The sequence below is a fragment of the Furipterus horrens genome, unplaced genomic scaffold (genome assembly GCF_987537825.1).
Source record: "Furipterus horrens unplaced genomic scaffold, mFurHor1.1.pri manual_scaffold_8, whole genome shotgun sequence".
Classification (NCBI taxonomy): Eukaryota; Metazoa; Chordata; class Mammalia; order Chiroptera; family Furipteridae; genus Furipterus; species Furipterus horrens.
This window is the reverse complement of record NW_028327178.1, coordinates 7,780,865-7,807,539: the sequence shown is the minus strand read 5'-3', so window position 1 is coordinate 7,807,539 and position 26,675 is coordinate 7,780,865. Positions and strand designations below refer to the sequence as shown.

Below are 26,675 nucleotides of genomic sequence, written 5' to 3'. Positions count from 1 at the left end.
TCTGTGTCTGTGAGTTTCTGTTTGTCTTGTTTGTCCATCTGTTGCTTTCAGTTTCATATCCCACATAGGAGTAACATACTCATATATGGTTCTTGGCTTTTTCTGACTTATTTTGCTTAGCATGATACTCTCAGGATGCGTCCATGTCATCACAAATGGCAATATTTCATCTTTTCTTATGGCTTACTGTAATTTTTAACTTCTGGTATTTCAGAACAGGAGAATAACAACTCTCTTAGAAGCGGGCACCCATTGCTTTCATAACAATCATCGTCCCTGGTGCTGCTACAAATCCTGCTTTCTTCTACTGGGTGTCCAGACGTTTATTTAAGGTCTAGTGTGCAAAGAACCGTGTGAGCTCTAGGAGGGGGAGTAGGGATGGATAAAATGTGGTCCCTGCTCTCCACATGGCTTAGGACCGAGGGAAGGACCAGGCTCACATGCCCATGATAATGGGTGTGAAGGGGAATGTGTGTGGATGGGGCTCAGTGAAGAAATGTCTGTCTCACGTTTCCACGTGGGGAGAACTCGGAGCTACAGCAAACAAACCCCAAAGCCCTCCAGGTCCGGGGAAGATGCAAACTCTGGGTAGAAAGTACCCGTCAGATCCCCTCTTAGTAGGGTTCTCTCCTAAGGAGCCTGGCACCGTGCCTTACATACACAGTCTGGGTTAAATTCATACCCTTCTCTCTCTCTTCCCAAATATCCTGGAAGCTCCTTGAAAATTTCCTTGCTTTCCAGTGGAAGTCACTTGACTTCATGTTTCTGAGATGCGCCCATTCTTACATTCCCTCTCTGATTGGTCCTGTCCTCACATAGATCTAATGCTTATATTCTGCACAATATATTCCATAATCCACGTTGAATCTCAGATTAAACCCAACAGCATGGTGTTTATTGCAGGAGTGCAGTGTATTTGTTAAGAGCACTCTGGTCTCCCCATTATCAATGCCGTGACCTGGCAGAAGTTACCCACTAGCCCTGGCCTGTGTCGTTATTTCCTTTTCATTTATAAAATGGAATAAAAATAGAACTTATGTAAAACGGTTATTTTAAGTCATGCGGTAGAAAGCTCACACAAGGCTCTGGGGGCGCAAGTTTCACTGTCTGGAAACAAGGGCTTTGGGCTTGGTGATGGCCAAGTTTCCTTTAGGGCTGAGCGTGGGCTTCTCCTTCACACCTGTGGTTGCATCAGGTAGTCAGGCAGAGATCCAGGCCTTGGAGTCAGCACAGTGTTGTGGAGGAGGAGGAGGAGGAGGAGGGGGGAGGAGAGGAAAGGGTCAGGCTGGTTCCCACAAGTCCCTCCCTCTGGGGGCAGGGATCCTCCGGCTCCTGTCCTTGGCCTGCTTCATCTCATGAGGGGCTGGGGCTGTTTGCTGTCTTGGGTGTGACCCTAGCTTCTGCTGGGCCACTTTGAGCTCCTGGACCTCATTGAGGGACATTCTGGAATTTCTATTTCTTAAGAGACCTAACTTATTTTTAAAAGTTGCTTAGCTCTTTATTAGCTACTAAAATTGGTATCTGTCGAGCACCGCAGGTAGTAATTAACTGCACCTAGAGATTTAGTATGCAAACGCTCAGTTGGGGCAGACAGCTTTTTGAAAGTAGCTTGTTGAGAAACAGAACTTTCTAATTATAAGAAATAATATGGGATGAGTGTAGAAAATGCAGAAGATACAGGTCACTACACGCAACAATTATTTAAAATCACCTTTAACTTTACCAGCCAGAAATAACTACTGTTAAAGTTATTTTATGCATTTTCTTTGTCTTTTAAGTATACCCACACATATGTAATTTTTAATGCAAAATCAAGGAATCCTGAAGTGCATTACAGCAAGAAACCAAAGTCTCTCAATATACATCTACATACATGGACTTCTTAGCCTACTGTTACGCGCCTTAGTTTTGTGAGCATTACTCTTTCCTGATCATTCTTTTTTTGCCTTTGTTTTTTATTTTCCTCTTAAGTTTGTTTCTCAGCAGGAAATGACACGTAAGTTATTTTTCCATAACAGATTATCCTTTACTATAAAATTTCTTCTAGACAGAAGGTTGGGTTTGTTAAATACTAGAAGTTTATGAGACAAAAATCATGTTAGGCGGTTTTATTCTTGAGATGTAATTAGAGTAAAAGGTGAGAAATCGGAGGTTCTGTAACATTTTTTTTCTGTCTTAGAAACTCTAAAGTCAAGTTTCCTGAACTTTCCCGACTCAGCTTCACCGCATGCGAAAAGGCAATAATAGTTCTCAGGGACTAGAAGGGAGCCTTTATGATACCATTTGTGTGAGTTGCTGAAATGTGCAAGGTTCTTGTTATTCCCCTGCTGTATGGGAGACTGCCACACTGGCCAGTGGGGAAAAACACTTGATTATTTGGGGAGAGTGCTCAAGAATTCCTGGCTGAAATTTACCTTTTGAGAGAGAGAGAGAGACAGAGACAGAGAGAGAGAGAGAGAGAGAATATGAATGAGTCTAAGCATGCTATAACAAAGTTCCTTTGAGTTGTTCCTGGCAGTGGCTGGGTGTGTCAAGCCTTTCCTCAGTGTGAATGCTGAATAATCAAGTCATAATGTCTGCAATGTTTCAATCTATAGGTAAGAAAAAGCACCCACAGAGCAGTCTCCTAGGTTATTAAATATTTGGGCTCATGATTACTTTTGTTAAACTAGGGAAAATTACGGTTTATACGTTTGTAGGATGAGTAAATGAATAATTCATTCTTTAAGCTATATGTCTTCCATCCCTCCCAAAAAACTACACTTTGTAATATACAGTCAATAACATGGTTTTGTGGCAACTAAAAGACCGAAAAGATAAGTATAGATTATTTTTGGAATTATAGTACAAACGCTTCTTCCTACAAATAGTCATATCATTTTCTACTAAATGTTTTCAAAGAAACATTTATTTCCAACAGTCAGAACTATGTTTGGGCTTCCTTGGGTATTGCTGAATTCCTGCCTCTGGAAGCGTTTCTGTCCAAACTAGACAAGCACTGAATAGGAGCGTTATAGAGGGAATTCACGATCCAAAGGGAGTCTGGGCAAAACTCTCTGGTTCAAGGGCCGGTCTCTTCAAATCTTTCGGTCACAGCAGCAACCATGCAGCAGGTGTTCCTAACATTATTTTATGACTTAGATGTGAATATCCTGCACCAGCCTTTTGGCCATTTTGATATTCCCCGAGGCTGGGCCTGTCTGAGGAATAGTCAAAGTGGTGATAATTACCACCATTGTTAGGGACCACATGCTATGTGCCAGACGCTTGCTATGTGCCAGACACTTCATATTAATAGATCATCTGTTCATGTGTATCTGTGCCTCCTTTTACAGATGAGCAAACCTAGGCTTGAGAGGTGAAGCACTTTGTCTAAGATTTATCAAGCAATGAGAGGTAGAGTCGGTTTCCAAAGGTTGACTTGCCCCTAAACCCTCTTTCCCCAGCATGGCTGCATAGGGTGGTTTGGGGAGCTATCCTGCCCACGTCACTCTCTTAGGACCTTCTTGCTTCCATTTGCTCCACAGATGCCTGAGCTCCTACTTCCGGAGTTTAACTTATTTGGTTTATGACTTTGATCTTGGTCAATAAGAACATAGCTAGGGCCTGGGGCAAAGGAAAGCTATTAGTCCATGTTCGTTTAGCAAAATGAGTTGCTGTCATTCATTTAGTCAACACGCACCGATCGACTGCATACTGTCTATCAAGTCCACACCAAGTGTTGGTGTCAGAAAAAGGAATGAGCTTGGTCTCCACCCTTAAGATTCTTGCATCCAGATGGAAGAGATCATGCACTAAGTAGATTATTATGAAACAATGTGGCAAACGAACAACAGGGAATATTGGGTGAGCGCAGCAGAGAAGGAGCTGGCCCTGTCTGAGGCCCTTTCCCAAGAGCAGATGCGGGAGGAAGGGAGGAGGAGGTCCCAGGGCGTGATGGGCCTCAGGAGGTCAGGGCACCTGGCAAGTGAGCCAAGAGCAGGCTCCGCGAGAGACTTCAGGGCAGAGCTGTGTAACCCAAATCCCCACATTTTAGGCGTAACCCCGTCAAACAATTTCTCTTACCAGTTTGGTATTGTATGTTTTGCTAAGTATACTTAATTGATATATTCTCTTCTTTCTTGTGTGGTCGCCTTTTTGTTTAATAGGCCGCTACCTCTTTGGCCTCTCACAGAATGATCTACTGCAATTTAAAGAATAGGGGTTGGGTGCTCTTTGTGGCAAGGCCGTATCTGAGAAGTGTGAATTATTTATAACCATTACATATGCCTTCTGTTTCATGTGCTAGTTCACCTTCCGGTCCCACGAGGACTACGAGGGTTGCCCTGATATCGGTATGGGTGTATGTATGTCTGACGCCCAAGGCAGGATTTAGGAGAGTCGCTTCCTGCCTGAGCATGTTGGAGGCCTTTGAAAGCTGCACAGGCAACAGCAGCTTCAGCCTGAATATTTTTTCAGTCGTGGAGCAGCTGCCAAGGGGCGTGAGTAAGAGCGGGGGTGCAGAAGTGGGCGGGACGGAGAGCGCAGAGGGGCGTGGCCAGCGGGAGCGGCCGGGTTCAGGTGAGCAAGCCGGCGGCTGTGACCGCAGAGCGGCTGCCTCCAGGGCCTTCTGAGCCTCGCTTTCCTCTGCCCTTGCCTGTGTTCTCCAGGATACCTGCAACTCCAGGTGAGCCAAGTGGGGGCAGCGGGGCGGGGGACTTCCCTTTTTAGGACAGTTCTTTAAACCAAAAGAGGTGTTTGAGCTGATTCAAGATGGTGAACAAAGTCGACATAATGGGTTATGTTCAAGGACAGGCTGTTGGTTTCGGGGCTCTTGTCCCTGACCCCCCACCCCCCGGGCCACCTCTCCAGCTCTCAGTCCTTTGGGAACCAGCATGCCAGGTAGGGAGAGAAATCAGCCATAGAAGGCGAGACTGTGAAGAAATAACGTGTCTGGGAGATTTGGGTGGTGGTGGTGTGTGTGTGTGGGGGGGCAGCAGTAATTGAAATAAAAGGTATTTCTGAGCACGCTTTCAGCCCGATCTTGAAATTAAGAATGAATTTTGCAATGCTTATTTTAGAAAGGGCTGGTACTCAAAACCTGGAGAAAGCGGAGACCCATTAGAGTGTCTGGCTCACCTTGCTGGTTGGCTTTGTGTGGTGGAGATTCAGGTGTGAACACTGCTCTTCCTTTTGGCATTTTTAGGCATCTATTCAGTATTCACTTACTTGAAACTGTGTTCTTCTAGGCAGAAAGCATTCTCCTCCCCTGTTTCTGGGTTTCAGAATACTTGAAACAAGTTACGGATTTCAAATATGTATTCTTGGGCAACTTTTCAAATCGGTTGTTGGCTCATAGTGTTTTTTAAATTTTTAAATTTTTATTTTTATGGCTTCATCTAAGTGTAGCATGTTACAGATCAACTTAACATGCCAGGGTGTTCTGTAGACTCAGATTTGGAGCTGAGGGGTCTCAGATGTATTTCATCTAAGGCAGCTCACAGAGGCGAGGTGGCACATTCTAAGTCACACAGCTGGTAAGTGGCAAGATCAGTCAAGCTGAAGCCTTCACACTCACAGCTTGTGGATGTTTTCATGCCACCATGGGTATTCTTAGTGGCCTTTCCACCCCCACTGTCACTCAAGTCACTCAGAAGATTTGAATAGAATTTGGTGGGTCTCCAACTTCAGCCCCCACCAGGAGGTACAAGGACTTGCTGGGTTCCTTGATGGCTGCCGGGAGAAAGGAGCCTCCGCAGAAGATGACTCAGCAGGTTTACATTTTTGCTTCCTAATGCCTTGAATTCTGCTACTTCCATCCCTCTGGGCCGTGGGCTGACTTTGAGGGTTGCAGCATCAGCAGTTTTGGTCATGCTGGCCCGGCCCGTCTGGCTCTCGCTTACTGTTAACAGTGGGATGGGTACATGGTCAGGATTGAGCTGCTAAACAAACAGGGGCACATGTGACATCTCAGAATACCGGAGCCAAGAAGGGCTCTCCTGCCGCTGGAAATGAGGAACTTGACCTTATTGCTAATAGCAGCATTGCCCTTCCCTGCTAACAGAGATCTTTTCACATACGTGTGTTCCTTCCGTCACTTCATTTAGCCTGATATTCTTTCACACAGCAGAAACGGCAAGGTGTCCTGTTTTCTTAACCTGGCTCTGTCTTTTTTTCCCTCTTAAAGTTGGAGTATGGACAGGAGAAGCTATGTTTTCAGACGTTCGATAATAGTTCTTCTAATAAGCAAAGTTTCTCAAGGTCATTGCCTAGGGACTGACTACACCAAATACTTTAGAGATTTTTTTTTTTTTCCTCCACGTTTTTCTTCATCTAGTACAAGGCAGGTTAGGACGGGTGATATCACAATAATCTGACATTGTGGGAAGGATTTTAAGGAATGAAAAATCTGTGTACCTAGCCATGCATTGTGCGCATGGGCATATGTGTATAGATGAGGGGGGTGGGTGGTTTGTAGGTAGGCTGAACACATACTGTTCGAAAGACAACGTGATTGAGAATGAAAGGGGCGTGTGAGGATGACAAACAACCAGGACTGGCCCGGGCATTTATCTCACCCAAATGGCCTACAGATAACAAGTTTGAGGAGCATTGGTGCAGAGGCATCGAACGCTTCGGAAACCTCTGTGTGGGGCGCCAGTGCCCAGCCGTGAGTCCAGGGCAGTGAGCACACCTGACTGTCCCCACATTCTGGTGCACGCTTCTCCATTCACTTGGGATTGCTTGCTGTCCCTGAGGGTGTCTGGTCTTTTTGCCCGCATTGTTTTGCAGAACTGACTCCTACGTGTCTTTAGGACTCACCTGTAGTGTGACTAACTTAGCTGTCACTGTCTCTGAGGAGACCTCACGGAGATTTCTACTATAAATGGGCTCTCTCTCCATCCAAAGGGCCCCCGTGGCAGCTTGTGTCTGCTGCCTCCCCACAAAAAATGCTCATGACTCATTACACACATCCTGCCACTGGGCTGACAGCTCCTGGGAGACAGGACCTGTGTTGGGTTACCTTTGATGTCTTAACCCCTAACTCTGCTGGACATGCATTCAGTACTCAGTTAATACATATTAAATGAAAGCAAGGTAACAATAATTTGCAAGATAAATGGCAGAAAGAGAACAAGAGATTCTTTTTTAAAGTATATTTTATTGATTATGTTATTACAGTAGTCCCAATTTTTTCCCTTTGCCCCCCTCCACTGGTACCCACTTCCCTCCAGCACCCCCCCCCCCCCACTTAGTTCCTGTCCATGGGTTGTGCATATAAGTTCTTTGGCTTCTCCATTTCCTTTACTATTCTTAACATCCCCCAGTCTATTTTGTACCTACCAATCATGGTTCTTAATCCCTATATGCTTGCCCCATTCTCTCCTTTCCCCTCCCCACTGGTAACCCTCCATATGATCTCCAGATCTAAGATTCTGTTCCTGAGAACAAAAGATTCTTCAAGGAGGAAAGCAAAAAGAAGTTTTTTGCTGATTTAGAAAAAAAACATGCAAAGTATCTCTAAAGGAGTAATTCAGGACACATGGGAGTTTTGGAATGCTCAAGACTTTTGAGAGAGCAAATGCCGGCCAAGACAGTTACTGAGGCTGGAGGGGTGAGGTGTGGTTGGACACACCAGGCCGGGCCCTGGGAGGAGTGAACGCCGGGGCTGGTTTTACCGCTCTCGCGCCCTGCGTGGGAGGCCTGGAGGACACTTCATCTCTGTGCACTTCACTCCTCTCAACTGTGAAGCGAAGAAATGGGGCCAGACTAGATCCATGCCAAGATCTTGTCCCACTGTGAGGTTTATGATTTTAAGATATGTTGCAAAAGCAAAAAACAAAAAACAAAAAACACAAAAACAAAAAAACCAGGCAACTTAGTGATAAATTCTTACAGCCCTTTGTTTGTATGACTACTTAAATTCCCATCTCAGTCTTGTCTGGTTAGAGAAAGTGCTTTTTAAACTTTTAAGTGACAAAACCATGCTGAGTTTTCTACATTGGAGCTGTAAATGAAATTCTCTGTTTGTTAAAATCGTTGGAAGGTTTTCGTGAAGACGAAGTTTTCTCCGTAACCAAGTGATAATGAAATAAAAAGACTCTGTAGCAATTTTAGTGCTCTGAACAGAAGTCATGAGACATGTAAATTTACTCTGTAGGTCCTGTTCATTCCTCCTTTTGTGCCATAATTTTGATAGCATTTGCTATGTAAAATGGCCCGTGTGGAAACGTGATGCATTCCTGTGTGTGTTGCTCACATTGCTAAGATTTGTTTAACTTCTTTGATTGCTTTGCAACATGGCCATTGGCTGTGGCCCAGGTCATCCCTCGAACTACCTCAGCCTAGATCACCTTCACAGTGGTTTCAGGTCACGTGGGACCAATCGCCAAACAACTGATCAGATTTACCATGCAATATCTGATTGATGACTTAGTTGGTGATCGTTTGCTCCTATAGCAATTTCCGTGTCCAGACCTTTTGTGATACCTTTGTCAGGCATCAAACAACGCTGTTGTTGCCAGGACCTCAGATATTAGAGGCTGCATGACCTTCTCAACCTGAAGGAGAATTTTCTGAGAAAGGAGATAGTCAGCACCGGGAAGGGAAGGCAGGCCTGCTGGTCTCAGGCACTGAGGATGCTCATGCAACGGAAAGGGCTCTTTGAAACGAGGGTCTGCCACCCATGGAAAAGCTTCAGATGTCAGGTGTGTGCTGACTGGCATTCTCCAATGGCGACCTGAATCTAAGCCTTGAATTGCAACACAGTGTTAACTCTGTTGTGTAATTAACTGTACTAAGAGCCACCACGAGCTTGTACTCAGATAGAGCTACTTAGACTAAATGGATCTCAACATGTTATAATGAATGGTAGACTAATGCTTCAGTGGAACAAAATGGTAACATGAACATTTCTTTACCTTTTGATACTCTGTGAGGTTTCTGCAGTCAGACTCCTTCAGCAGATTACTTTGAGGTCTAACGCATCCTTGGGAAGCACTCTGTTCTGAGTGGTGTTGGCAGGGAGCATGTTCTGCCTGACAACTTTCAATGTCAGGTTCGCTCTCTGCGTCTTTGCGCGTGACGGCACCGCGCCTTGCCGCTCTGAGCTTCAAGCTTTCATCTGCGCCCTAGTCACTCAGGGGTAGTAATATCAACTGTGTTCCTTAGAAACACACTGTCCTGGGTCAGGCAGAGCCTGGTGAGTCCCGTAGCTCAGCTCAGCTTCTGGAAAGAGCTTTGCCCTGACTGCTCACTCTCTCCAGCATCATCAGACTTGATCGGGAACTACAGGACTAGCCAGGTAGGACTTTCATTGGAAAAGCAGTTCTCAGACTTTTAAATCTCAAGACCCCTTTACCGAATGAGAAATGAAAACTGAAGAAAGTTTGCAATATTTACTTACTAATTCATTAAACTAATAGTGTTACCAGGGAGGTGGGGGAGGGAGAAGAGGGTGAAGGGGGGATAAATGGTGATGGAAGGAGACTTGATTTGGGGCGGTGAGCACACAATACAATACACAGGTGATGTCTTATTGAATTGTAACCTGAAACTTATATAATTTTATTAACCAATGTCACTCCAAAAATTCAATAAAAAGAAAAGAAAACAAAATAAATAAAAAACAATGTTACCATTACATATTAACATGGGTAAAATATTTCAATGGAAAAAAAATAACTGCTTTCTAAAGTAAAAAAATGTAGCAGGAAGGGTAGCACTGTTTTTTTTTTTTTTTTTTCTGCAAATCTCTTTCAAATTTGGTTTAAAAGAAGACACACCGTACCGCCTCTGGAAAACTCCACTGTATGTTTGTGAGAGATTGTGAGTGAAAAGGCAGAGTGTCTAAGTATTATTCTGGAAAGAGCTGTGCTCTCATGAACCCGCCAAAAGGGCCGTGGGGACCGTGAGAGGTCCCCGGACGTCACGTAGAGGCCCCCAGCGTGAGAGTAGGAGCTCTCAGACAAGACAGAGACCCACCTGCGCTCCTTCCACTTCCCCAGGCTCCGTCCTCTGAGCTGAAGCTGTCCTCTCTTCCTTTCCTTGAACGCCACAGGACTTGGTATACTGCTCCTACGGCATCGGGCAGCCGTGCATGTTACTCATTTTCTTGTATCTGCCGGGATAGGTTGCAAACTCATAGAAGGGGGAACTCGGTTGACCCTTAAAATGCTGTGTACAGCATCTTCCAACATGTATTAACATAAAAAACAATAACAGCTTCTGTATATTGAAGAGTGCTGCGTGCCGGGTGCCCTACTGAGGTATTACAGACCGTAGTGGTCTCCTGGGGGGTGCCATGGCCAAGCGTCACAAACGGGGTGACTTAAAACAACAGAAGTGGCTTCTCCCATGGTGCTGGAGGCCAGAGTCTGAGGTCAAGGTCTTGGCCGGGCCATGCTCCTTCTGCAAGCCCTGGGGAACTGGCTTCCTTGCCTCTCTCTTGGCTTCTGGGTGTCCCTGCGATTCCTTGGCTTGTGGAAGCATCACTCCAGTCTCTGCCTCTGCCGTCACATGGCCTCTCTGTGTGTGTCTTCACGGCACCTTCCCTCTGTGCCCATCTGCCTCTGTCTTTTCTCCTGGTCTTTCTGACAAGGACACCAGTCATACTGGATTAGGGCAGCCCTAATGACTTCAACTTGATTAAGTCTGCAAAGACCCTGTTTTCAAATAAGGTCTCATTCATTGGTACCCAGGGGTGGGACTTCAACATATCTTTTTTGGGGGGACACAAATTCAACCCATAACAGTTACTAATTATTAAACTGAACCACACACAACTGCTGTGAGTTGATTGTTTTTTTTTTTAAAGTGTATTTTATTGATTATGCTATTACAGTTGTCCCAATTTTTCCCCCTTTGCCCTCCTCTGCCCGGTATCCCCTTCCCTCTAGCAATCCACCCCCTTAGTTCACATCTGTGGGTTGTGCATATAAGTTCTCTGGCTTCTTCATTTCCTATCCTGTTCCTAACATCCCCCTGTCTATTTTGTGCCTACCAATTACAGTAGTCCCTCTCTATATCACTGTTCACTCATCGCAGCCTCACTGTATCGTGGGATTTAAAAAAATATTATATTTAATTATTTATTGCGGATTTTTCACTATATCGCGGGATTTTGCGGTTCTGTATATGAATGTTGTTAAAGTTACGTAGGTTTAAGAGTGTAGAATAAATGTAAGGTTCCTACTTCGCGGGGGCGTCTAGAACGTAATACCCGCGATAAGTGAAGGAATACTGTATACTTTTTTCTTGACTGTTTTTGATGTACAAACATGTGAATTTTGTGTGCTTTAACCTCAATCCTAATTGAAACAATATGGATAAATAAAGCCAGCTGATTCTGATCAGTGCTGCCAGCTGTTCTGACAACTTGCCGAGGCAGCAGTGCGATCACCCAGCCCTCCACAATGGCCCTGGTGGCCGGGTCCCCCCGAGTTTGAAGGGTCCTGGCAGAGCTGTGCAGAGAGGCCTTGCTTGCTGCGCCCCTTAGCCCTTGGGGCATTTGCCCGGAAGTTTCTTCCCCCCTGGCTTTTAAAATTGCATTTCCTGTGAAGTCCCTTCCTCTTGTCTATCCAAGGCCTTCACTTTGTTTAGGCGGAACTCTTACTGGGTTGGCAGAATGCAAGTGGGAAAGGTTTAAAGACCCTTATCCTTTGTTCTAGGCCCACAATGGACGCCCTGCAGCTGGCGAACTCGGCTTTTGCGGTTGACCTCTTCAAAACGCTGTGTGAAAAGGAGCCAGCGGGCAACGTCCTCTTCTCCCCAGTCTGTCTCTCCACCTCCCTGTCCCTTGTTCAAGTAGGAGCCAAAGGTGACACAGCCAATGAAATCGGACAGGTAAGCCCCGCCCCTGGGGTCTGCTTTGAGTGGGAATAGTTGTTAGAACATGCAGACGGCGCGAATGGGGCTCTGTGGCCAGCGCTGCCTGGGAGTGAGAGTTGTGCTACTTTTAACACCCTCTCAATCTGTTTTTCAATGTGAAAGGCAGCTCCTTTATCTGCGTGAGGGAGCACAAGGTTGCCACTAATGAGTGGCCTTTGGCAAGTCACCTGACATCTTTGCATGTGTTCTACTGCCAGAATCCATTAAGGTGGTGTTTATTGAATGTTCCACTGCAAATACCCTGACCGGAAAGTATACACCTATATCCCTTTCTTATGCATAAAATTTACTTACAGCGTCGTGCTTTATTATTATTTTTATTGGGATGTAATGGACATTCAACATGGTATTAGTTTTAGGTATACAACATAGTAATTGATATTTGTATATATTGCAAAATGATCACCTCAGTAAGTCTAGTTAACATCCATCATCACACAAAGTTATAGAATTTCTTTTTCTAGGGATGAGAAATGTCAAGATCTACTCTCTTAATGTCCAAATATGCAACGCGGTATTATTAATTATGGTCCCCATGCTGTACACTGCATCCCTGTGCCTTAATGGATAATGGGAACTTTGTACCTTTTTACTCCCCTCCCCCATTTCTCTCCCAACCCCTGCTATTTGCTTTTAGATAGCATGTGAATGCCCTTCTATCTCCATTCCATTATTATCCTTATGTTGATCATTCTCAGTTCAACACAACCTTTCTTCCCATGAGCTCATAGCATTTAAAAAGGGAACATGTCCTTGTATCTGTAAATTCCTGGAAAGTATGACCCATGAAGTGTTCTATGGATTGTGATAAGTGGAGAATTTACCCTTGAAATTTAGGGTGCTTGAGAAAGAACCTTCAGCTGTGGGAAGAGGAACTACATCTTCTCACCTGTCCTGCCCTCTCAATGCACACCCCCCCCCAACCCGTAATCCTTGCCCCATCTCCATTTCCTCATTTCTTATCTCCCACTAGAGAAGGGACAGAAAAGACAACCTCCTGGGAGTGGGTCTCTTCCTCAGTAATAATATTAAGGGTCATGTACATGCAATTGTCCCACCAGCAGTAGTGACCTGGGTTTTTAAATTTTCTGGTCCTTTTACCTGTCCCCAGGCCTGAGAGTTGTGCACCGCCTTGGACTAGCCAATGTGACCCTGCAGTCCTGAGGCCGTGTGACTCATTGGTGCACTGTGCCCATTTAGTGACGTTACAGGCACAGTTTTCATGAGTTAGGATCACCTTATGCTGACATCGCGTTCTGAGGCACCGGGGGGCAGAGGAGACGCTGGGCTATTGACCAGAACAAAAGAAAAGTTCGGAAAACATTGGAAGGATTTAAGCCCTCCCAAAGATGACGTCCTCGTTTTAAATGGCTTAGAATATTACTTTAAGAATTATTATTAACATTTTGAATGGATATGATATTTTAGGTATTTTACATATAATGTCTGTAAACCTCTTAAGAACTCGGAATAGTAGGTATTCTCAGTCCAGTTTACAGAGGAAAAGTGAAGCTTTGCAGAGTTGGGCTGGATTCTATTTCTAGTAGCTACAGGTTGGGGCTGAAGGCCAGGCTGTCCGGCTCTAGCCCACCCGGTGCAGCCCACCGCTGATGGGAGCTGCCCACCATAAACAATACCTCAGCCCATGTGGCCCTTGTCAGAGGAGCTAAAGGGACTAGACAGACCCTGGCTAGAGACACCTCCATCCTGGAATCTGATAGCTGCTGAGTGATTGTCTATTTTGCTAGTAATCTCTCTCTCCTGTGTCTAAATTAGATGGAAATTATAACCCGGTTTCACTCTTTTCCAAGTTTGGAAAGCTTTCTGAATGAGGATTAGAGGCATCATTTTGAAGAAAGGGCAAATTTCTCTGGAGTTAAATCCAGAGAAGTTCTTTACGTCAGTGTTTCTCAACGGGGACAATTTTGCAGCCCCCCCCCCCCCCCCGTCCCTGTGCCACTCTCCAGGGACATTTGACAGTGTCCAGAGACATTTTTGGTTGTCACAAATGGTACCTAGTAGGTCAGAGATGCTGTGAAGCATCTTACAATACTCACCCACCCACCCTGCCCCGGCAACAAAGAATATCCTCCCCCAAATGTCAGCAGTGCTCAGGTCGAAAAGCCTCGCCTCATGCGATAATGGAGCAGGGAGATGCTGCATCCCCCACGGGGGGTGACAGTTACCATGTGTCCACTGCAGTGGGAAGAGGCGATGCTTCATGGCCATGTTTTTTTTTTCTTCTCTTTACAGGTCTTTCATTTTGAAAATGTCAAAGATGTGCCCTTTGGATTTCAAACGGTAACGTCAGATGTAAACAAACTTAGTTCCTTCTACTCGCTGAAACTAATCAAACGGCTCTACATAGACAAGTCTCTGAATCCTTCTATGGTAAGTCACTTAGTGCCACCCACAAGATTCAGCTTTTTCCCAGGAGTGGCATTGTCATGTGGTCAGACTTACAGCTTTTTTTTTTTTTTTTCAGTAAAACTCACTTCTAGGATGCTTATTTCTGACTGAGGCTAATGCAAACAAGTCAGTCCTAGAGGAGAGGTTGAATTTAGGGGGTTGCAACTACAGACATATCTGCTCGCTCAGAATAGGGAGAAGCTGGCAGGCCTCCCTGTCCCTCTCGAGCACTCATAGGTCCTACCCTTCCCCTTGCCTTCCTCACTCAGAGAAGTGGAGAATGGTGTCGGTAATAATGTAGCCCCCAAAATGCAAGAGAGCTCGTGATTCGCACCTTGCTCATCAACCAGCGGGGCGGGCACTCAGAACTGTATGAATCAACAGTTCTCATAAACTTACAAGTGTCTGTTTATTTTCCTAGGCTGGTCATGAAGGCATCTGTACAGTAGTTCTGGGTGTTAAATTTTAGCCATTTTGTGAAGGAATCACATAACACTGCGGTACCCTTAGCTTTGACCCCAGAGTATAACATAATATTTAAAAAAACATGTACTTGAAACACATACCCAACACCCTAGACTATAAAGAAGTTCATTCTCTGTGGTAGTAATATAGAGTTGATTCAGTTTGTGTTTGAATGGTCACAATTTTAAGCTTTCTTAACCTAAAAGGTAGACCACCAGTTAAATATTTTCCCACTGTTTCATTACTTCCTGTAGTATCTGTTTGTTTTTCTGGTGAGATCTTTTGAGGACATTGGTTACTAGACATGGTTGTGAGTTTATTCTTGTTGTTTGAAGACACATATATACAGTCATTTTTCTTCCAACAATCACTCAGGGAATTAAAATAAAATATTGGGATGTGAGTCAGGGCCTGGGTATAGAAAAAATTTTTAAGCTCCTTAGGTAGTCCTTAATGAGATGCTTAATATATTCTGTTACTGGCACTGAGGACAGTGGAGGACATTCACCTTGCTGAGGCTCTGATGTCCTTAGGTGGTCCCTGTTCTCTTGGTCAAGGGCAACACTTGGTCCCAAGGTTGGCTTGCAATGAGCAGAATCAATTTGGGTAAGGCCATAGCTGCTTGGCAGAAACCGAAGGAGCCCTGTGTTAGGACGTTTTACTTAATCAGCTGTGTTTAGTTTGGTTGACCTTCTATTTAACATTTTGAATTATTTCCACCAAACCGGGAATTATGAGGAGTTTTATTTCAAGACTGCTTCCCATGGCTCCTGTCGGTTATATAGCACCTGCAAGTTCACTGCTGAATGTACAGACAGGTGTGGTACGAGGAGGGCCACCTGCAGCAGCACTACCTGGGGGTTAAAAGTGAAAGCTCCCGGCCTCAGATCACTTGAATTGAAATGAGTAGGGATGGGGTGTAGGGTTTTGCATATCAACAAGCATTAGAATTAGACTCACTGCTACGTTCTCTGTAGCGCTGTTGCAAACGTAAGGTGCAGGTGAGTCAGCGTGGCGTCTTGATAAAATGCACATTTTGATTCAGTGGGTCTGGGGCTCTGAGATTCTGCACTTCCAACATGGTCCCAGGTGGTGATGTCAAGGCTTTTGGTTCTTGGACCACACTTTGACTAGCAAGAGTCTGTAGAATATTTGTTTCAGTGAGAATAGAGTTTTCTGCTCATAAAGTTCTTTTCTGTACATTTCTTCTAAGACACATCCATGTATATGCATTTGAATGTTTCTGAAATCATGTGTTATGTACATTTAGCATCGTGCTTCTTTTTCCCCAAAGCTGATACTAAATTGATGAATACATTTAATAAGTGATATTGTCTTGGAATTAAAGAAATGAAACATTGAACACAAAGAAAATTCATTGATTTCTACATGAGGTTTACCTAATAGTTCAGATTTTGAAAGTGTATTCATAGTAATAGACATTTAAAAGTCCTTTGCTTAGAACTGTATAAAAACGGAACACTTTGACTACAGACTGTTAAGTAATTTGTGATTTTTGAACTGGGTGCTTTTCAGGAGTTCATCAGCTCCACAAAGAGACCCTATGCAAAGGAAATGGAAACTGTTGATTTCAAAGATAAATTGGAAGAAACGAAAGGCCAGATCAACAAGTCAATTAAGGATCTCACAGACGGCAAGTACCTTTATTTAATCTGCTGGAAATCACTCCCTGCCTTCTCATGACTCTTTCTGCTGAGCAAAGGTTGGACACCTAGAGGATTCATTCCTGCGATGTTTCAGCGCAGAAGCTAAATTCTTGCCCGTCAGGCCATTTCAACAGCTTGGACTTCTGGGCCTTTCTCCCATCACCTCTTCATTTGGCAGAAACTCCTGGTGCTTCTGTTATATTCAGTCTACGTGCCTGGCTCTCCGATGAGCTGCCCCAAGGCTGCCGTCCTTGGAGCCTTGCTGCGCCTCTTGCAAAGCGTGGCTTTGTGCACGTCACTAGTCCAGTTTTTCAATCTGGAAATGAAGGGATTGAATGGTCCCTGGGACCACTTTTAGCTCAAATATCCTGCAAGTTTATTAAGGAAGAAAGGGACAGAGAGTCTTAGACAATCAATTATACATATAAAAAAAATACAACAAACCACAGTGGACGGAAATGCGCCCTCGGTCCCACCCCACCCACCCCATCGGCCCGCTGACACCCTGGGTCTCTTCTTCAGCATCTACCTGGTCCTACCCCTGGCTCTGTGCATCCCTCGGGCCTCTCCTTCCCCTGAACCTTCCCTCAGTTGGCATTCTCCTTGAGTCTTCTTTGCTAGAAAAGAATTGGAAGTAAGGTGATTTTTGAGTGCAGATCAACATCCATGTCCCCGTTCTCAGGAACATGTTTGTATTTACATCAGGAGGGACCTGCTGGGACACACCCCCTAATAGTGAAGGGGTGATAGGTAGTGATGGGTATTTTGGGCACCATTGCAATCTGGTGAGGGACACGTTTCTGGGGCAAGGGACATGCACTTCCTGTCTGAATGGCCAGGGCATCCCTGTCACCATGAGGGCTCAGGAGGGACAGAGTTCATGCCATCGCTGCAGAATGAGGGCATGAAAAAAATATAGCCTTGGAGTCTTCAGGACTGCAGATTCAAATGCAGACATTGCCATTTACGAGCTGAAGTATTTGGAACCTCGGTTTACTGAACTGTAAAATGGGGCATATGTTATCAAATTGAATTTTTTACATGGTTGTTGTGAGGATTAACTTAGATAATATGTGCTAACCAATCACGTACGGTAGCCAAGACAGGCGGTGGCCATAGACAGGTATCCACACACATAAACGTACACACACATGTATATGTTGTTGAAATGAAGTTCCTGTGCCTTCCTATGTAAAGAAAAATACAGTTTAACATCAGGTTAAACACAAGTATAAGCAAAAAGCAGCTCCTGTTTAAATTGCTTTGTAACAGTTTTGCTTTTAGAATTTTATTTTTTAGTCCTCACCCGAGGACATTTTTCATTGCTTTTAGAGAGGAAGGAAGGGAGAGAGAGGAATGTCGATGTGAGACAGAAGCATCAATTGGTTGCCTCTTGCACACGCCCAGACTGGGGTGGCCGGGAATCGAACCTGTAACATTTTGTTACAGAACGACGTTCTAACCAACTGAGTCACACCAGCTGGGGCTGCTTTTAGAATTTTTAAACCATTACATATTCCTCCTAAGGGACTTTGTTTTAAAATCTTCATCAATTTAAGGACTTTCCTGGGGAAGGTAGACCCGTGAAAAGACCCCAGAATTTGGAACTGGGAGCGTGTGGTGTCAGCTGGAGCCCTGCCACGTCCCCGCTGCCCCTCTGCTCCGGTCTGGGTTTCCCCAGTGACACTGTTACGTATTCGACACATCTCATAGCGTTGGCAGCAGTGGTGACATCATGAGCAGGTCCTAGTGCAAAATGAAAACATAGGGCCCTTTATTTAAAAATGCATTCTTTTTAGGATGGTGACACAGAGCAGTAAGTCAGTGAGGGTCCCTCACACACCGGCCATGAGGGGGCCCCGAGTGTGGTACCAAGGTCCGGGGGATTAGGTAAATGAAAATCCTTTGCAAAAACCGTTAGGGCTATTCGAATATGAGGACTTAACTTCATTAGAGGACTGTCACCACCGAGCTGTCCTGCCGAGGGTGTGAGTGCTGGAGTAATTACAGCTGCGACTGCCCCAGCTGACCTTGGTGCAGACTGGCCGCCCTGCCCGCACCAGGGTGATTTGGGGAGGGGTGTAGCGGCGGGGTGAAGAAGACCGTCCTTCCCTGGCTCAGACCTGCTTTCCAGCTGAGTGAACTAGAGAGCGCCTTGGCCTCTCTCAGCCTCAGTGTCCTCATCTGTAAAATGGGGACCATGAGCTTTGCCTTACGGGATCGCTGTGAGAGACGTGAGCTAAAACACGTGAACATGTGCTCGCTTCGGCAGCTCACACAGTAACATTGGAACAACACGGAGAAGATTAGCGTGGCCCCTGTGCAAGGGTGACATGCAAATTCGTGAAGTGTTCCATGTTTTTCCTGGAGACTATTATGCTTAGTGAATAAGCCAGGAGGCAGAAGACAAATACCGAATGATCTCCCCTGACGCAGGAACCTAACAAACAAAACAAACCAATGAGCAAAATAGAACCAGAGGCGTGGAAACAAGGGACAGACTGACAGTGACCAGAGGGGAGGGGGAGGAGGAAGAGGGGGGACAGAAAGGGGGAAGGTCTGAAGGGGTGGGGGTGGGGAGGCAGGAGAGAGCAATGGGGGGAAAATGGGACAACTCTATAGAACAACAATAAAAAAAAGAAAAAAGTACACATGAAAGTGCGACCCTGGGCCGGGTGTAAAGCAGACACACACGTGTTTTCAGTCCAAAGCATGGGCCTCCAGTCCTGAATCCGCCTTCGCCCGTGTGTCATCTCGGGTGAGTGACTGTGGGCTAAGTCCCTGCTTCCTCATCTGTGAAAAGGGAAGGAATACATGACAGCGTGTACATGAATGTCTAGCACACGGTCTAGCACGTGGTAGCTCGTGTTTTTCTTCTTCCTCCTCTTCATTCCTTTCCCCTCCTTTCCCCCTTCATTCTCCTCCCAAGGAGTCTTGGGTAAGTCCAGTTGTGGGGAGACGGAAGGAGAGAAAGGGGTCCTCCTGAGAGGAGGGGGTCTGGCTCTCAACCCTCCCTGGTGTAGCTCTAGTGAGTGTTCCACACGCAGGGAGCGGACAGGCATGTGAACAGCGTGTGTGCTTAAGAATAACCCTGTGTGATCTGTGGTTTCCTAACATTGTTTGCAGGCCACTTCGAGGACATTTTATCCAACAACAATGTAAGTGACCAGACCAAAATCCTTGTAGTCAATGCTGCCTACTTTGTGGGAAAATGGATGAAGAAATTTCCTGAATCAGAAACCAAAGAATGTCCTTTCCGAGTCAACAAGGTACGTGGGGCAGCGTGTCAAAGGGTCCCCACCCTAGACCTGAAAAATTATAGCAACAGAAAGGACTGTAGGAGTCCACTCAAATGAGGGAAATCAAGGCACAGGAATGGTGTATCTTCTCTGGTAGAAAAGGAACCGTAGTCCAGAGATTCTTACTCTTCTCCAGAATGTTCAAAGAGTCTGAGTTGAGTGAGAACTTATTAGAGCCCAAGTGGGTAAAACTAAGTCACTGACTGGAAAGCGGCTATAAATACTTGGGACCATGAGCAAGAAAGGCAAAGAAACAAACCATTTTCTAACCTCCATGGCCTTTGAATCATTTTGAAACCTGGGCCACCTGAGAATCTCATCTGTTCAAGGTGAAGTCAATGGTTCTGATGTTTTAATTTATAAGGTGCTTTGAGGTACTTGTTGGCTGTGAAGGAAAAAGTACAGCTTCCTCACCTGCGGCTCTGGGCATCATTGTGGGGAAGAATGAGAACCCATTTTGCAAGGAAGTCCCCTTCATACTACTGAGTGCACCATGAGGCCGTAGCCTATGTGAAAAAGAATTCATGGAAATAGATAAAGCGCCTCTTCAATAAAGGAATCCAGAGAACTGGACTGGGAAATCGACCCCTTTCATTAGGGGACCCAGGCAGCCCCAGGAGTCTATATGATGATGATGTAATTTGGTCTCAGGTGATGAGCTCTGACCTGTGGTAGGGTCGCAGACAGAAAGCCAGGCTTCAGGAAGCGCAGTAGCTGAAGGCGGTGTATTCACCTTGTGACTCCTGGGTACCCATTTTAGTTTTCAAGTTTCCTCCAGCACTTCGAGTACCTGCATCCATCCCTTTTGTTTTTGCCAAATATTATAACAGTACCTCCTTCATGCTAGAACCCAGGAAGAAAAGACCCTCAAGATACGATTTATACCTGAGCTAGCTGGACTGGCTTTTGGTATTTTTTCTTTGTACACACAGAGTTTTATTTTCGTCACCACCCCTGCCCCAAGAGCACTTTCCTTAGTGAAATCCAATTATTTATTTACTTACTAGGTCTCGCATGAGCGCACGGGCTTGGGAAAGGCAGGATAATGCCTTACTCTTCTTGGTTTCTCTCATTCCTGGCCCAGAGCCTGGTGCATTAGTAGGTGCTCAGCAAATGTTTGTGGAATCAGTGGCCGTCCCTAAGGGTCAGCTTGAATAAACAGGCAGCAGCAGACAAGCCCTGATTGGACTTTGGGACCGTCATGGCTCCGTAGACAAACTCCATTGGGCAAGTTCACTGGGACCGGACAATTACTGCTGAGGGGGCTGCTTACCTCTTCAAAATAGCCTCACATCTTAGGGGCCCTCCATCCACTTCTCTCCCTAGCTTGCCCTCCTGCAGTCCAGTGGCCCCCTCAAAGCTGCCTGCATGGGCAAGCTGACCCTGCACAGAGGGGTGTGTCTCAGATGCTGGGCACAAGGCGCGCCCCTCTTGAGGCGCTATTAAACTTTACACATACAAGTCCTTGGGTTTTAAGCATGGCTTTGAAATGTCATTGATCTCTCTGTGTTTCACCTAACGAAGCCATAAAACACGACTCAGCGCCGCGCGGGGATACACCCTCTTTCTGAATGCAGAGGTCATTCCTTTCTGCTTTCTGTGAATTGTTTTGGTCAACCCCTGAACTTTGAGAGTGACTTTACTGAACTTTTCCTCAGGTCCTGTGGTGTCTCCCTTAAGGGCTAGACTAAATTCATGAAGTTATATTAGTAAAAGTTTAGTATAGTGGCTATACTGATAAAGGTGGGTACGCACACATACACACACAAATTTACATATTGCAAACCTAACTATAAAAAGGCTAGATTAGTGTAATTTTTCCCTCTTACAAAGAGAGGGGACAAATATTCGAGGTGTTTCATGGAATTATAACAAGAACAAATTAATAGACATGTGTGTGTATAGATATGTGTGTATGTGTGTGTGTATATATGTACATATAAAAGCATAATTCACTGTCTTTTATGGAGGAAATTAAAAAATACATATCTATATGTATACTTGTGGAAAGTAAAAGGCAAGCAGTCCAGATTTCTTCTCCTGTTACAGACGGACACCAAGCCAGTGCAGATGATGAGCCTGGAAGCCACGTTCTGCATGGGCAACATTGACAGTATCAACTGCAAGGTCATAGAGCTCCCCTTTCAGAACAAGCACCTCAGCATGCTCATCCTGCTACCCAAGGACCTGGAGGATGGGTCCACGGGCCTGGAGAAGGTGAGGAGGGCAGTGGGGGGGGGGGCAGTGCCAAGGTGCCCCTGCTGTGGCAGAGCCTGGGGGGGGTTGCTGGGCGGGGCTGTGGAAGGGGCTGCAGCCCTGCCTCACATGTCATTGGCTCTGTTGTCCCTTCAATACTCAGAACAGCCGGCATTGATCTCGCACTTACAGTGTGCCCGGAATTGTAACTCCCCTGTGTGCTCTGTCTCACTGAATTCTCACAACAGGCCTAGGGTTAGATACCGTCACCACGGCCGTGTACCGATGAGGGAACTGAGGCACAGAGGGGCAGGTAACGGGTCTGCCGTGATGTCACTCGTCCGTGGGTCGTAGAATCGAGGTTTGAGCCCAGGAAGTTGGAATCCATGTTCTTAACTCTGGACTAGAGTTACCCGTCGTTAGCATCTTGCAGCGACACCGTGCGTTTGTTTACAACTGATGGGCCCATATCCATACGTGATTATCCACTGAAGTCCACAGTTTACTTTAGGGTTCACCTCGTGCATTGCGCATTCCATCAGTCTTGAAAAGCTCTTCTCATGCATACACGTATATGAGATGTGCTTATGCGTCATATTTCATACATACAGCTATTAGAGGCACAGGACTGACAATGTGGCAGAGGTTTTACCTGCTTGTGCGTGGCGTAGCCTTCCCTCGCTCTGGCAGCCTCACCTGCGGCCCCTGTTCTCTCCCAGCACACCCCCCTACCCCCCGGCTTCCTTCTACCTGTTCTTGCCCTGGCCAGGAAGGAGGAGGGAATCCTTGGGGAGCCCAGGGGTCTCCTGGTATAGTTCCGTCATGCCTCAGTGACTGCCTGACTTCCTAGGGTGGACGGAACTTGGTCACATCTTACCTGTGACTTCAGTTCCCATTTTGTTTGCCCCACTACCTTGTTCACTGACTTCTACGTCCTTCTCTGTTCTTCTTTGACTCACCGGTCTCTCGTCTGTACTCCGCTTCACACCTTAGTCTCACGTTTCCCACCTGTCGTTATTCAGCGATCCTGTGCTTGACTGACTTAAAATAGCCTTATATCATCTTTCACATTAAAGCACCAGATGAAAGGAGCGATTTAAGATTCGCTCAGTGAAACATTTTATGACGAAACCATTTTATGCCTCATTTCATATCTCTCATTAAAATTTTTTTTGATAAAGTATTTTGATTAACGCAACATTTCCAAAATGCTATCACTTCCTCGTGCAGTCACCGTAACAACGAGGAATGAGATGTTTGACATTCTTTGCCTGTATTAAGTCCTGGAGATCTGTTGTGTGTTTTACACACAGAGCGTTTCTCAGCCTTCATCGGGTCACGTTTCAGGTGCCCCTGTATCAGACAGCACAGATTTAGAGGTTTCCTATTATGACAGATGAATATTCAGTTTTATGCGGTTAAGAACATAACCTGTTATTTTTCAGATTTATTGAGCTATCATGACATAACATTGTAAGATATTTAAAGTGTACAGCAGGATGATTCAACAAATGTATAAATTATAAAAGGGTTCCTCCCAATCCAGCTTACAGACACACCCATCACCTCTATATTTATCTTTTGATCTCTTATTAAAAAAGATAACCAACTAAAATGCATGCATTTATTACTTATTATTTCAAAGGATGATCATAGATAGTTCAGATTCTCATTTTTCAAAGGGTTTACCTTAGCTTTAAATTGAGTTTTTGAATTTGATGTCATGCCTAATACATGAGTATTCTGCATTTCCTAGCAGTGAAATGAAAATAAGCATTCAAGAACTATCATGATAAAAACCCTTCTAATTTTACTCTGATTTCACTATTATGTATGCAATAGCGTTACGCATACATTTGAAAAGAACTGCCCTCATGAATTCCAGGGCAACGGGACCATCGTTGGAAGGTGGAGTGGAGGCCAGTGCTGGGTGGTGGGCCTTTTATGGGGGACACAGTCCCACACCAGAACTGCAAGGCTGATCCCATATTTGGTGGTCCATCTGTAGTGCTTCAAAAAGGGTTTCACAATGGCACTTACGTTTTTCATCAAACAGGGCCATCTACCATTGCAAATAAACAAAATAACTTCTTCTCCTTTTTGTCCTTTAGGTAGAAAAACAACTCACCTCAGAGACGCTCTTGCAATGGACCAATCCCAGCACCATGGCCAACACCAAAGTCAAACTCTCCCTTCCAAAATTTAAGGTGGAAAAGGGGATCGATCCCAAGGCTAGTCTGGAAAACCTAGGGCTGAAAAATACCTTTAATGAGAATACATCTGACTTCTCTGGAATGTCAGAGTCCAAGGGAGTGGCACTCTCCAATGTGATTCACAGAGTGTGCCTAGAAATAACGGAAGATGGTGGGGATTCCATAGAGGTGCCGGGATCGCGCATCCTGCAGCATAAGGATGAGTTCAATGCCGACCACCCGTTCATTTACATCATCAGGCACAACAAAACGCGAAACATCATTTTCCTTGGCAAGTTCTGTTCTCCTTAAGTGGCAGAGCCCAGGTTACATCCAGCCTGACTTTTCTGTAAACTCTGCATCCGCAGAATCACTGTCAAAATATGATAAATTGTTACTATTGCTGGATGAGAAACATATTGGTCCTTGTCATTCCCACCCATCCAAGTCAATGCTTTCAATGAAAAGGAAATAGGTATTTATTATTTGTCACACTCGCTAGGGTCGTGGGCAGATATACAGTCTTTCACAAAGAAATTTCATGTGAGGGGGATCTGTAGGTTTTATTTCCGGATCTTTGCTTTCCTTTATTAGGATACAGAATGTTCGAGACGTACTAACCTCCCTGAAAGACGAAAGGTTCAGGGGATCTGCCAAACTTCTCTGGTTCCAGTGGAACTTGGGCACATGTTCAGGCTACTGTAGGTCCCCAAATGTGGACAAATGTTTTTTCAAACCCTTGTATTTTTTGGCTTTTAGAAAGATAGTATATTGCATACACTGTATGTTATGGAAACACATTGAAAGAGTCTGAAACAACACCTGACCTGTAAGTCAACACCTTGATATTTCTGCCATAAAATGGAGAATACTGACACAATATGGATAAAGACTAAGTAGCTCGTAAGTGTCAGGTTTGCTGACAGATGCATATGCCACCAGCTTATGAACAAGCTTAATTTTCAGAACGTTTTGAGATTGTGAAGTACTGGATAACGAATTGCAGACCTACGGTAGCTGATGTGCTGCCCCTGAAGGGGAAGCTCAGATCTAATGAAAAATTTATTTTTACTCTTGATAGAATGACCACTTGGTCATTTGGGCGGGCACAGACTGCTGGGCGAGGCTTCTAACTGACTCAGCAGGGCTGTGGATGTTTGACAACCAGGGCCTTAAAAAAGCAGGGACTCTCACGGTAACCGATAAAAGAGTTTTATGTGTGTGAAGGGCTTTGTCTCTTTGTCTAATGTGATGGGGGAAAGGGGACGGGACTCATACCTTTAGGAAATGTAAGTAAAGCTACTGAAGTGCTCACACTACTTTGACACATATTGTTTTCCAAGTCTGTGGGGTTAGTTACTATAGGCAGTAACTTGCATTAATAATAACTTTTAAAGTTGATCTGATAAGTTATCTACGTTATAAGTTCTCATCTTAATTCACCATCAAAAGAGCATGTTTACTGAAGATTCTGTGACACCCTTTCCTCTCCTCTGGTATTCTGTAAACAGGTTTAACTTTCTTCTTGCTCCAAAGGATCAATATTAAATTGCTTTTATGCTGTTGACAATAAAATATTATTAAACTACATGTCTTGCTTTTCTTTTTCCATGAAGATAGATTTATTACTTTGATGTAGAACCAAGCCATCTATTTATAAAAGCATTCCTGTACATAAATGCTTCTGGGAGAAGTGATGTAGAGTAAGAAGAAATAAGAGTAATTCCTGCCCCAGTGTCCTGGTCCTCCTCTCTCTCTGTCCTCCAGCTCTTGCTTCCCTCTCCTGTCCCCTTTCATCCTCAGGGGAGGCCCAGGGGAGTCTCAAAGGACTTTCAGTCACGTTCAAGTGTATTATTAAAAGGAGATCTTTGGGCTCAGCCTCAAAATGTAATTTCATCAAGAAGCTGTATATGCGTAAAATGTTTTCTTATTGAGTACATTTCCCTCATGTCCACTTGTTTTAAATGGCTTATGGTGTCCCTGGGCCCAGTATTCAATGTAGCCCTTTTCCTGTCTCCGCCGTGTGCCCAAAGAGAATGTGTCCCTTGTTGCAGTATGTGTTGAGCACCAAAAGTGACAGAAGCCACACATTCTAGAAAGAAAAGACCATTTGTGCACGATGGCTGGGAGTGGCCCAGACCAGGATTTCCTACGCTTGGCTCTTTGTCCCCCTTCTCTAGGCGATGAAATAGGAAGCAGGGAGGACTGAAGAGCTTAGTGAGTCCTTAGAGGAGGGGAGATTAGCATCTCTTTAAGACAAATGTTCATTGAGCCTGAAGTTTCTCCTGGAGTTGAGAAAGCATTGAAACTTTTTATTTACTCTTGCCTGGGATAGTCTAATCCAGTTGTTTTCAACCAAGGCCAATTCTGCCCTCTAGGGGACATTTGGCAATGTCTGGGGACATTTTTGTAATAACTGGGGCGGGGGGAGAGTGGGGGGTGGAGAGGATGTTACTGGTGGAAGCCAAGAATTTTGCTAAACACCCTACAATGCCCAGAACAGGAATAATTACCCAACACCAACAGTGAGACTCTAGTTACCTAAAGGGCAGCTGCTGGTGGGAGGGGTCTGCAAAGCA

The 26,675-nt window shown here is 45.0% G+C and overlaps 1 protein-coding gene and 1 non-coding gene across 2 annotated transcripts; both read left to right on the top strand.

The window, feature by feature from the left end:
- Positions 1-4,545: 4,545 nt before the first annotated feature.
- Positions 4,546-25,684, top strand: SERPINB5 (serpin family B member 5). Its single transcript, XM_090285413.1, has 7 exons — positions 4,546-4,666; positions 11,649-11,823; positions 14,122-14,259; positions 16,279-16,396; positions 19,536-19,678; positions 21,758-21,925; positions 24,016-25,684. The coding sequence occupies exons 2-7, from the start codon at positions 11,656-11,658 to the stop codon at positions 24,406-24,408; spliced, it is 1,128 nt and encodes a 375-aa protein (XP_090141539.1). The 5' UTR covers positions 4,546-4,666; positions 11,649-11,655; the 3' UTR covers positions 24,409-25,684.
- Positions 18,666-18,772, top strand: LOC150002477 (U6 spliceosomal RNA). Its single transcript, XR_016512809.1, has one exon. It is a non-coding gene; the product is annotated as a U6 spliceosomal RNA (small nuclear RNA).
- Positions 25,685-26,675: the final 991 nt, after the last annotated feature.